This window comes from Centrocercus urophasianus, unplaced genomic scaffold, assembly GCF_019232065.1.
Source record: "Centrocercus urophasianus isolate 14NV4802_14NV808 unplaced genomic scaffold, USGS_Curo_1.0 seq_43, whole genome shotgun sequence".
Taxonomy (NCBI): Eukaryota; Metazoa; Chordata; class Aves; order Galliformes; family Phasianidae; genus Centrocercus; species Centrocercus urophasianus.
In genome coordinates this window covers 3,360,516-3,372,022 of record NW_024885011.1, presented here as the reverse complement: position 1 = coordinate 3,372,022, position 11,507 = coordinate 3,360,516, and the positions used below count along the sequence as shown (strand labels likewise).

At 48.9% G+C, this 11,507-nt stretch overlaps 2 protein-coding genes across 3 annotated transcripts in view; one reads left to right on the top strand and one right to left on the bottom strand.

The window, feature by feature from the left end:
* The window catches only part of RSRP1 (arginine and serine rich protein 1), a 4,962-nt gene extending 2,324 nt beyond the window's left edge, over positions 1-2,638 (top strand). The window contains exons 4-6 of one of the 2 annotated variants that reach the window (XR_006171291.1): positions 186-340; positions 1,227-1,717; positions 2,114-2,133. Coding sequence is in view for 1 of the 2 variants with exons in the window: in XM_042834094.1 (XP_042690028.1) it covers positions 186-340; positions 1,637-1,717; positions 2,114-2,296 (419 nt within the window). In the remaining variant the exon portion in view is untranslated. Of the gene's footprint in view, positions 1-185; positions 341-1,226; positions 1,718-2,113 lie in introns of both variants that reach the window. The other variant, XM_042834094.1, reaches the window with a different exon arrangement.
* A 298-nt stretch (positions 2,639-2,936) lies between these two features.
* On the bottom strand, positions 2,937-5,411 carry SYF2 (SYF2 pre-mRNA splicing factor). The gene is made up of 7 exons (XM_042834095.1): positions 5,338-5,411; positions 5,154-5,261; positions 4,677-4,802; positions 4,304-4,421; positions 4,102-4,192; positions 3,423-3,521; positions 2,937-3,332 (listed from the first exon to the last, which is right to left on the bottom strand). The coding sequence occupies exons 1-7, from the start codon at positions 5,386-5,388 to the stop codon at positions 3,167-3,169; spliced, it is 759 nt and encodes a 252-aa protein (XP_042690029.1). The 5' UTR covers positions 5,389-5,411; the 3' UTR covers positions 2,937-3,166.
* Positions 5,412-11,507: the final 6,096 nt, after the last annotated feature.

Here is an 11,507-nt window from a genome sequence, read left to right as displayed (position 1 = left end):
GGGGGGGGGAAGCAGTAATCAGTTCAGAGCATATGTATATTTCAGCTGAAGCTAAATCTCCCCAGTTGAGACAAAAATCCATCTGAGTTGATGCTTCAGTGCAGAGGCAGAATAGCTGCAGGTTTTAGGTTTGGATTGAGTGTGTCCGTACCTCATGTTAAAAATCAATGACCTTTTTCTTTCAGAAAAGAGGGAACTTCTGGAAATTGCGAAGGCTAATGCTGCGAAAGCTCTGGGAACAGAAAATATAGTCTTGCCTGCTAGCTTGAAGATCCGTCCTGCTGCTAAGGAGAGCAGCAATATTAAAAAAGAACACGAAGACTCTGGGGATTCAGATGAGGTAAGTATGAACTGGAGTGTTGTGAGTGGGAAGGTGAACGCTTAGAGACTTGTGGTCTGCATGGATGTGCCACGGTTCTTTTTTCCTTACTGGGGAGTTGGCAATTACAAGTTCAGACTCCTGAACAAAGAACTGAGGTTTACCAGAATGCTAAAAAGTGCTGTAGAAACCACTGTAGACTTTGCTTTTTCACTGCAAGTACACTGGATTCTGAAGGGCAGTGCGTTGAGGGCCGGGCTGGATGGGGTCCCAGTGGCACCCAGCCCATGGCTGGGGTTGGAGCTGGGTGATCTTTAAGGTCCCTTCCAAGCCAGGCTGTGCTGTGGCTCAGTGCTACGTGCAGGCTTTCCCCTGGTGCTGTAACATTAGCAAGGGGAGAGAATTGTAGTTCTTCCAACTTCTTGATGGTAGTAATTTATTACTCATTACAGAAACTTTTTTTTCTCGACCTAAAACAAGGAGGCTCCTTAGCAAACCTGTTATTTCTTTCTTCTTAATTTTCCTTTTCTAACAGTTAAAAGCTTTTCATGTGTAATAAACTATTTCCCAGAAGTTACATACCCAAACACACAATGCATTTTACATGCTTTATTTCTGTCTTATAGAAATCATGACTATGGTTCCAGACATGATGAAGAAAATCTGTTGGTAATTAAGGGTCTCGTGGGCTGTAGCTGCTGTGAATTCAAGGGAGGGAGAAACTTCAGCATCTTAAACTGAGCTCTAGTTTGACTGTGTTCTCTTGTGTTAATCTGATTCATACTGAATAGAAAACAACAGTAATTGTTACATCTGTCCAATGCTATTTCAAATGGAAGTAAATTTGCTAAAGGTTTTAGACAAACGGTACAGGCATCCCTTTCATAATATATGCAATATATTCCAGATGTTGAGAGAGTACAGAAGAAGAGGCCTGCATCACTTGCAGATAAGTTTATTGTTGTTATCCAAAGCTCTGCAGGATTAACGTGCAGAACTTCATGCGACTTATTCTGACACTACATTTCATTGTATGGCATTCCATGCTTTGAATCATTTGAACACTCTTTAAAACTGTAACTGGGGCATGGATATCAGGTCATATCGGGTCCTTGAATTGGCACAAGGGCCTTGATTAAAAATACTGGTTGCCAGATTGAACTCAGTGCTGATCTGTTGGCACGTTTGGTAGCTTCTGGCTACTTTTGTTGTAAATATCTGAAACAACACTACTGGAAAGTTATTAACTTTAAAGGCTGCCTTGACTTGCAGAGAGTGGTGTATCCTCCCACTGAAGTGTTGTGTGCTTTTCTTTAGCAACCCAAAGGACTGACAGAAATCATAACCAAAAGTGGGATGGAGAGAGCAACTGCACGGAGCATCTCCTTCAGCCCTAATGTAAGTGTGCTTGCAAAGGTGGGCGTCCATCATTGATCCCTGCTCTGTCAGTCTCCACAGCAGTGATTGCCAAATCAAACCCCTTAGTCATGGTAACACCTGAAGGGTTTCACAGTTCCTTTCCTGAAGGAGTTGGATCAGTACTGCAGTGGTGTTTTCAAGTGGATGACTTGACATTTCTGCTCATAATGTTCAGTGCCTGTGAACTTCTTGTTTCTGGTGTACAGTTTTACACTGAAAGTTGCATCTTTGGTAGTGCAGAACTGGGGTGGGGTGATTATTCAGCATTCTGGTTTATTTAAGTGTGTTGTCAATACAAGTAAACCTCTTGAAGTTGCTGCCTCTTTCTACATTCTTTATCTTCCTAGTGCTTAACAAATGTAATTTATTTTCCAGAACACAATGGCAAAGCCAGTACAACAGAAGCCAGCGAGCCATATTGTTAAAGAACCATCAATTTCTCCAGGAAGAGAAGATGACAGAAAGGGAAGTCCCTATGGGCAGTGGGTTCCTGTCAAGAAGGAGGAGAAAAAGTTCCTCAACTTCTCACCCAAATGTACGCTGTTCCGAGCACGCTAGGAGAGCTCACTGTTGTCAGACTGCAGTGTAACAACACCTGGGTAGTGAGGTGTGAAGTTTTCTGATCAGCTTGAGGGCTTTGTTAATGTCGAGTATTTATTTTGCTATCTTTAATTTTGGAATCTTAGGTTTCTCTTTCAGATGTAAAGCACAGTGATCCAGAAGCCACAGATGGAATCTTGTGTATATTTGTAAATATTTTTGTATTGCTTTAATGGACTAGAACTTAACAGGTGGGTAATCTTTTTCTAAAGAATAGCTCAGTAGCTGTTAATTTGAACAGTTAAGTTACATTGTGGAACTGTTTACTTCCAGTAAATAAACTTCAGTTTTGCACTGGCATCCACGTGTCAAGTATTGGGCTTTTATTTTTAGCTCTTCAGTGGTTATTTCCAGGCTTAAGTTTCACTTAGCTAGTACTGGAAGATGTGACAAGGTAGTTTTGAAGGTCATCTTGAAAATAGACCTTCATACTGCTATAGCTCCTGGCTGAGCTGTGGCAAATGGAGGCTCTGGAGGTAACTGTGGTGGAGACCCTTCTGCAAATGGAAATCTGCTGTCTGGCTGCCTGTGGAGCCATCACCATTCCACCTTAAGCTTTTAATAGCTCTATTGCTACAGAATTGAAGACAGTGACACGTTTTAAATCAGAGTGAGTTTATTTAGAATGTGACACTGGAGGAGCTGACTGCTTAGCAAGTAGAGCTTATATACAGCTGCAGGCATACACTGCATATCTACTGTTTTATCTCACAAACTGCTTCAGGGGCTCCACAAAGCATTTCTCTGATAAACCTTAAAGTTGTTTGATAAATCATACCAAACTGGAGCAGGCAGAGGAGGGCTGTGCCCTGGGCTGGATATCCCAGCTCACACAGCTGTTCCTCTCTCCAGGTTCTGTTTGATCTCAGCTGTGTACTTGCCATAGAAGCGCTCTGCCTTCTTATTGAACTTGGCATTTCTCTCATTGATGTAGTCAATATCTGCATCGTCGTTGTAAGGACGCCTCCGGCTGTACTTCTCACGTTTCTCAATTCTGCAAGGCAAGCATCAGCGTTGGAAACCTGTGGGAGGGTCTGTGCACTCACTAAGAAATGCCACGTGTAGAAATCATCTCTTTACTCACTGCTTTTCAAGATCTGCAACCATTCTGTCAATCCCTTCCTTATCTGGCACATGAGTTCCGTGGAGGAGGCTGTCAGATGTTGGATAGAGGGCTTCACCACTGAGAACAGCAGATGAGCAGCAGTTTACAAAGTTGTACCAAGATACAATTGATTTTTTTTTTTAATTAAATATTGCAAGACGTTTAACTTCTAACTGGAGGAGTTGAAGACGCAGTGAGAACATGCTGATCCTAAACTATTATTAAACTGTTAATAACATGCCTATACAAGATACAGAAATCAGCACTAAAATCTTCATTTGAATGCAGATTTGGGAATTTCTAATATCAAAGCCTGCTGAACTTTCAAAAATAAAGCACCAAAACATGAAAGTAAACAACTACAACTAAGAAATAGCAAACAACTCGTGCATCTAAAGAACTTCACACTGCCAGCAGTGCTGCTTCAAAGCAAGTAATTGGGAGGCTGAAAAGAAAGAACACCTCACAAATTGCAGTGCAATCTTCTACCTATTGAAGTAGAGAGTGGCAGTGTGAGATTATCGAGTAGGTCATGCATTTCAGAATCATCTTAAAACAGTACATATGAAAACATATGTGTGCTGAAAGACTTGTTTAAGGCTTTAGTAGTCATTTATAAAGCCAGTACTGATGATCAGATGACTGAAGAGGCACTTACTACTGCTCCTTCAGCTTCTCATACTGCTCCAGGTCGGGTTTGATCTGCCTGGTCAGCCTCTGGTACTGCCGCAGCTGAGCAGCTGCATAATCTTTGGAAAAAAACAAATTGCTGTTAAGGTAAAAGCTTTTATTCCGTGATTCACCTTGAAATATTAACACAAGTTCATTAAAAACGCAGACAGTTGTGTCGTTAAACATACCTGAGAATCCCAGATCTGGATTTTTCCTCTTCTTTTTCCTTTCCCATCTCTCTGCATCCTCAGCACTGATCTCTAACAGTTTAACTCGCTCGTAGTCTTCTCCCCTTGCTGCACATTCCTAACAGAGCACAAACACCGAGCAACAATACAATGTTCATACATTAAACTCAAAGCTTATACAGATCAATCTGGTCAGCCTCTAGTGCACAAGTGATTTATAAATACATCCTCAAGAGCCTAGTTGGGTTTTCTTTGAGGGAAAGGGGAGTGAGGAAACCCAGCACAGGGTAACTCCAGCAAAAGCTCTCCAGACTGTCACTGAAAGGGGAGCGTCACTGCGGGGTTCCAAAAAGCCACAACGTGCTCTTCTTACCTTCTTCTTTTCCTCCACCTTCAACTCCCACTCCAGTCGAGCTTTCTTGGCTTCCCAGTTCGGTGGTAACTTGAGCCTTTTGTCTTCCTCCACCACTTCCTGGTGATTCAGTTTGCGAGCCTCATTCTAGGAACAAAACATTTAACACCAGAGTGATGGCGCAGAACTGTGTGAGCACAAAAATGACTACAGAAAACAAAACCCAGATCCCAGGTGATTGAAGTGGCTCAGCGAGGGGCACGTGTGTGAGCTCTGAGCCCCGGTTCCTGATACAGCACATCAGGTAAAGCGCTGGCCTTATAAAAGGCAACAAAATCCCGCCCCCAACACGGGAAGGACCGGATCGGCCATCGGGAACGAATGCTTGAGGGGCGGCAGCGACCGCAATCGATCCAACCGAGCCAGATTGGAAACCGCCGTTCCCACTGCTTCCCCCCGTAACACCGGCAGCACGCGTGTAACCGGCCCGGCTCGTACCCGCTTCAAGTGGAGCTCTCGGAACTTCCGCAGCCGCTCTTCTCGCTTCTGCGCCGCCGCCGCCGCCGCCGCGCTGGGCTGCGCCTCGTCCTCCGAGCCCGAGGAGCCCTGAAACAACCCCGCTCAGCCAGCGGCAGGAAGAAAGGCCGGCAGCCCGTTCCCCAGCCCCCCGCCGCGGCCTTACCCCGTCACCGATATCCCCCAAACCGCCCAGCGCCGACACGGCCGCCGCCATTCCGCACTGCAAGTACTTCCGCTTCCGCCCCCAGCACCAACTTCCGCTTCCTCCCACAACGCGTCTCCCTTGGGTTGTCCTCGTGCGCCCCCCGGCGGGCGGGAGGTACCAGCGCCCCGGCCGGGCTGCCTCCTCTTCCTCCGGGTCGGGCGAGAAGCACGGACTGAAGGCTTCGTCACCTCGTCGTGGTGCGAGCTGGAGGGCGATCTTAAAATTCCTGCTGTGCTCCAGGCACTGATAGATGCCGGGCAGGCAGCCCTAAATTACTCTGTGTTTAATGAAGGCTAAATCAACGTATATAAACATATTCTCCTTGCTGAGGAATCAGCGGGGTGATGCAAAGCTTTGTGAGGAAGCAGCCGGTGGGTATTGAGATGCACGCAGACACAGAGCTCTGTGTGCAGCGCTGCACAGCCAGAAGCTCCAAACTCCGGAAGGTTCAGAGCTGTGATACACATCGATGTCCTGAGCTCAGCCTTCCTTCCAGCAGAGGGAAACGCAGCACCGGCGGTGATGGCTGTGGATGTGGAGGCAGCTCTGTTCTCTTTTAACGTCAGTTTCTGCCGTAGGCAAACTCCGGTTCACACTGAGCGATCAAAAATATCAAACACGGTGTTACACAGCGAGGAGGAGAGGGGGGAAACCCAACGTGGTGGAAACGGCGCGTTGAAGATGAGCTGCCATCTCGTAGATGGCCCCTCTGACCGCATCTCCAGTGCTTGTGCAGGAGAATGGCAGATCTGGCCCTGCTGGTGTGCCCTAATTTGGTGCTTGGCTTCAGAGGCCACATCCATCCCCACCACATGTGAGAACTGCCCACCAGTTTCAGATCATAGAGCTTTTAGGAGGATGTATCAGCCGGGCCCTACAGCTCCCCCATGAAGGACTGTCCCTCATGGAGCACCCAGGAAATGTTCTGTGACACCTGAGCTCTGGGTCGCTGCTCACCCCTTCCAAGCAGGAGATAACAAAGGCTGAGCAGCAGGGAAGGAAGGCGGCTGAGCTCCAAAACAGAGGGGTGACCCTCTGCAAAGCAGGGCTGTTCCTTTTTATTTAATCACAGAAAACCGAGTGGCTTCTGTGTGTCGTGCAGTGCCTTGAACCAGCCAGACCCTGAGCTCAGCGCAGCCCTTTTCTCACTACCATCATGCAGTTATAGCAGAAACTCAAGAGGTTTTCCTGGCTTGTGTGCATTCACTTCTAGGTCTGACGCCAGCCCAGGGAGCCCAACTCTTGGTGCAGGTGCTGAGTTTGTCCATGGCTTGATGACACCGCTGCAAATCACAGCCTGGGTTGAAAGAGCAGGGAATGCACCCAAAAGGACGGGCCCTGCGCAGGCTGACAGTGAGTACATGCAGATCTTCTCTCGCTGTCATTTACAGTTAATTTATTTTTAGATCTCAAAAATGTTTTTATTTCTCATGCGCACAGAATTGGCACTGTTTTTTTGGGTTGTAGCTGACTCCATTGTCTTCTCAAGTTATGCCTCCCCTGCAGTGCCGAAATGAAAAATTCCAGTTACACATTGTACAGGGGATGGGAGCTCGGAGGAACTGACTCATCTTGGTTATATTTGTCTTTTTCAAAGGGGAAGGTCCTGTTTGAGTGAGAGGTGCTGGGAGAACAGCATCAATTATCTCCCACCCGCTACAGCAACCCTGAGGTTGTCATTAGGGGTCCCAGGGTGCAGAGCTGGGTGCCCTCTGTGTGCGCACCCGGTGTGTTCACAGCATGGAGCTGTTGGGGTTGCTCCAGCAGTCCGGGTAGCAGCATGTGGAGCTGTTTCTCAGAAAAACAGCAGTGGCTCCAGCATGACAGAGGCCACCACATGCTCCCCAGGATGCAGCCAAGCCTGCATGCCCTGTAGGTAGTGAGCCCTGGATCTGAGGACAGTTCCAACTCACAGGGCTTGGCTGAGTCCCGGGGAGGCTGCCACTGCTCCTGGCGTCATGGAGAGCATGAGGGCAGAGCCCAGAAGGGTTCGTGCCATTCGTCTTCGTGCCAGAGAGGCAGAAAGGGAAGATGCTGCTGGTTCCAACTGCAGCAGTTTTTATGCAGGGAGGAAAAACACACACTGTGGCTTAAGTGAGGTGCTGCTGTATGCCCAGCTCTCTCTGCTTAGGTGGTGCATAAAACCCTTCCATTCTCCTGAGCTGGGGCACCATGTGTTAGTCAGCATCTCTGCCTACAATGACAGCCTTGCAGTGCTGCCCTGTAGTGCTGCCTCCAGCTCTGTGCTTGCAGGGCTGATCTGCTGCAGCTCCCAGGGCAAAGCTGCATGTATAGAGCTGTGCTTTGGGTTTGCTGGGAGCCGGATCTACCATGCCTCGGCTTGGACGTGCATTGCTGTGGCTTTGGTGTGCTGTACCACGGTTTGTGTGTGTGTCACCACAATACAGACCCACAGCCACAATGTGGAGCTGCTGGTCAGCCCTACAGCACACGGGCATTGCTCTTGGTGTGGGCACTGTTGTGGGTTGCAGGGACAGAGAGCTGTGGGTGCCCCATCCTTGGATGTGCTCAAGGCCGTGGAAAGAGCTGTGGGCAGCCTGAACTGATGGAGGGCACCCAGCCCAAGGATAGGACTGGAGAGGCTTTGGAGTCCCTTCCAACCCAACCATTCTGCTATTCTCTGTCCTGCAGGCGATCTGTGGGGTGCAGTTCCCCAGCTGCTGCGTGCTGCATCGGTGCTGTCACAAGCAATGTGCCACATGGGCTCCTTGCGTGTCAGGAGGGAGCCAGGAGCGTGCCGGGGGATGCGATAAGGCCCCGGCATGCGGTGGCGTGAGCACAGCTCTCCTGCACCATCCCAGCAGCTGCTGGAGCTGCTTCCACTTCCTGCCCGGCCCTGCACAGCGCGGCTCCGTGCTGTTCAACAGCTGCTGCACTCCATCCTGTTTCGTGATGAAAGGTGCTTTATAAGCGGAAGGACGTTCTGATGAACAGGAGGAATGATGTACAGGCAGGGCTGGTGACAAGGCTCATCCCAGACCTGGTGCTTGTGATGGGTGGCAGTGCTGGGGGAAGGATGTCCTTAGGGGTGGGAGAATCCTTCCCTGCAGCATGGGGCCAGCAGGGTATGGGCAGCACCCTGTGCCTGCAGTGTTCCTGCCTGGCCACACTGCAAAGCCCTTTGCAAGCAGGAGCATTGGGTGAAGGAGAGGAAATCAGGCCTAGAACTTGCATAGGACCAAGTCAAACCTGCAAGAAAAGCATTGATTCAATGAGATGGATCCAGCAAGACCTCACTGCAGCCTTGCAGTACTGGAAGGGAGCCTGCCAGTGGGAGGGAGACCGACTTTTTACACAGTCTGACAGGAATGGGACAAGCGGATGGCTTTGAACTAAAAGAGGTGATTAGGAGGTGATTGGAGGAAATGCTTTACTCAGAGGGCATGAGATGCTGGCACTGCTGCCCAGAGCTGTGGGTGCTCCATCCCTGGGGGCATCCATGGCCACGGATGGGGATCTGGGCAGCCAGTTCTGGTGGAGGGACCCAGCCCAGAGCAGGGGCTGAAACTGGATGGTCTTCAAGATCCCCTCCAACCTCAGCCATTCCGTGATTCTATGATTGAAGATAAGACTAGTCAGCATATATTTACTGATCAAAAAGGATCTAATGTGCTGCTGCATTGCACATAGACACGAGCCATGAAGAAATTTGGAAAGGGGAAAAGTGAAGACTGTTCTGTAGGGAGAAGAGAAGCTGGTTTTCTTTCAGGCCTATTCCTTTCAATCATAGACTACGGTTTGTGTCCTATTGGGTTGCAATTATAATCTTTCAGATCAGACACATAATCATTGGGCTGGAGAGCAAAAAGTACCTGGGTAATGTGCTTAACAGAAATTAACCTGGTTACGTTTGTACTCTATTGAAAATGAGAAAGTGCTGATGGTCAAAATCAATTCCTCCACAGCCAAATTACTGCAGGGCTGGCTTAGGGTTTCAGTTAAATGCTCAACCCTCAAACAATGATCCTAATTGTATTGAATTAGGCTCCTGATCATATAGTTCAAATGAAGGCGACGGTTTGCATTTGATGCTACTGGGTGGGCAAAGTGGAAGGCTCACCCCCAATGGGGAGCAGTGGGTGAGCTGTGCCCGAAGTCCCCTTTCTTCACATTGCACCAGTCTGGGATTGAAGCCCAGGATGGGATGTTGGGATGGAAGACATGCAGTGCAGCCCTAAGGGAGAAGGGAGGGAGCAGCGAGGCATCCTACTGCTGTTGGCTCCATCCTCGCCACCACCTCCCATGCTGGCCTGCAGCACTCTGATGCTCCCAAAGCCCCCCTGTTGTGTCTCAGGATCCCATGGAGGTGGTACAGGGCCTCTCCTTGCTGGTAAATTGTTTCTATGGGGGGGTGATGTTTCTTTTGGAGACTTCTTAAGTGCCTGCAGAGCGGGGCAGCTCACTGCATTGCTCAGCTCCTGCCCAGATACATCTTTTCCCTTAAAAGCCGGAACCTTGTGGAGTTTCCTGGATGAGAGCACCTCAGTCATTAACTGTGAATTTCAAATGAAGCAGATTTACAGTATATATCAAAGAAATATGCCATTGCAGAACAGTGGAAGGGCTACAGGGCTGCTCAGCAGCATTTCGCCCCTTTTCAGGCTGGGATTGGGAACAGCCAACCCACATGCTGCCCTTGAACATCCCTCATTGTGCAGTGGGATCGTGCTCTGCGCAGCCGATGCAGGAGGAACTGCTGGGCCCCACTGGGATGGGGATAACTGCGGGTCCCCATGCGGCAGCACGGATCCATCAGTGGGGACAGGCGCTCCTCTGGGGGAACGCAGCAAGTGGCAATTAATTAGCTGTCAGTAAGCGGGAAGGATGGGACCTGTGGTCCTACTGTTGGAATAAGGAAGGGGGAGGGGGTGATGGGCAGCACGGAGAGGGCACAACCATTGGGAAGCACCCGGGGGATATGGGACCTTGGAGTTGCTCCTCCCTGCACCCCACAGGGATCCCCAGCCTGGCCCTGAGATGCTCCAGGCGTTGTCCCATAGGCAGAGGTGGCTGCAGGGCTGTGGGTCGCGTCGCATCATCCTGATCGATGTACATTTTGGTGTGTGAGTTATTAGCCTGCTGTCATAAACTATCTCAAAACCACAAAAGTAAAAGAATAAATCTCCCTGTTTACCTCCTGCGCTTTGTTTTTCTGTACCAAAGTCCCTCCGGGCATCTGCTCAATATCGCGTCCTCCATACTTGTGCACAAATCACCAAGATGAAGCTGGATTTGGGGGATTTTAGCCAACTTCTGCTGGTTTCCATCACTTGATGGCATGTGAGGAACCCCTCAGCCCCTCACCCCTGATCTGTTGTTTGCAAATGAGCACCGATGTTCATTTTGATGCATTTTTGCCACCGCAGAGATTGAGCTCTTCCCGTCTGATTATTGCTTTCTTGTGACCCCCCTGCATGGGAAGCACACTTCAGCAGTCATTAAATATTAAAGGGCAGCCGGTGCTGGTAAGCAGGAGCACCTCACCCTGAGCTGTGGTCCATCAGCAGCACAGCTCTCCCAGTTCTCCCAGTACAGCACACTGGGGCTGCAGTCCCTCTGCTCTGTGAGTGCTCCTTTTTGAGCTCACAGTGTTGGATGCTGCTGGGATACAACAGGTGCTGACGAATGGATGACTTCTGAGGGCTGATTTCAGCCTCTAAAGTGTTAAGTGAGTGCTAAGCCTTATAAAATTACCCTTTCAGCTACTATTTCTGCACTAAAGGCTTTCGGCGACAAGATATGCCAAAGCATCTGATGAAGTAATATGTCTATTCTCATTTGTGACATTTATTATTAACAGGGAGAGAGAGGAAAAAAAAAAAAAAAAAAGCCCAGCCAGAAAGAACTCTTAATTGAAGGACTATTGTGCCGTGGTAACTGCTATTAAATTAATCTGCTGCATTCCTTTCCACCCACACACTTTAAAACTTCCTGGTTATAATTAGAACCATTTAAAACCAATTTGACACTCCTTGGATGATGCAGTTCAGCTGCTTAATATGGTGAAACTTTGGTGAAAGGAGCAGAGGGGCTGCGGGCGAGCTGGCTTTGCTTGGCTCTCACAGAGGTGCAGAGCTGGGAGCTGCTGCGTGTGTGCACGAAAAGGG

Coding starts and splice junctions, on each gene's coding strand:
- SYF2 (XM_042834095.1), bottom strand. CDS start 5,388: ATGGCGGCGGCCGTGTCGGCGCTGGGCGGTTTGGGGGATATCGGTGAC. Junction 5,262..5,337: donor TGGGGGATATCGGTGACGGG/GTAAGGCCGCGG, acceptor GGGTTGTTTCAG/GGCTCCTCGGGCTCGGAGGA. Junction 3,333..3,422: donor GTTGCAGATCTTGAAAAGCA/GTGAGTAAAGAG, acceptor CTTGCCTTGCAG/AATTGAGAAACGTGAGAAGT.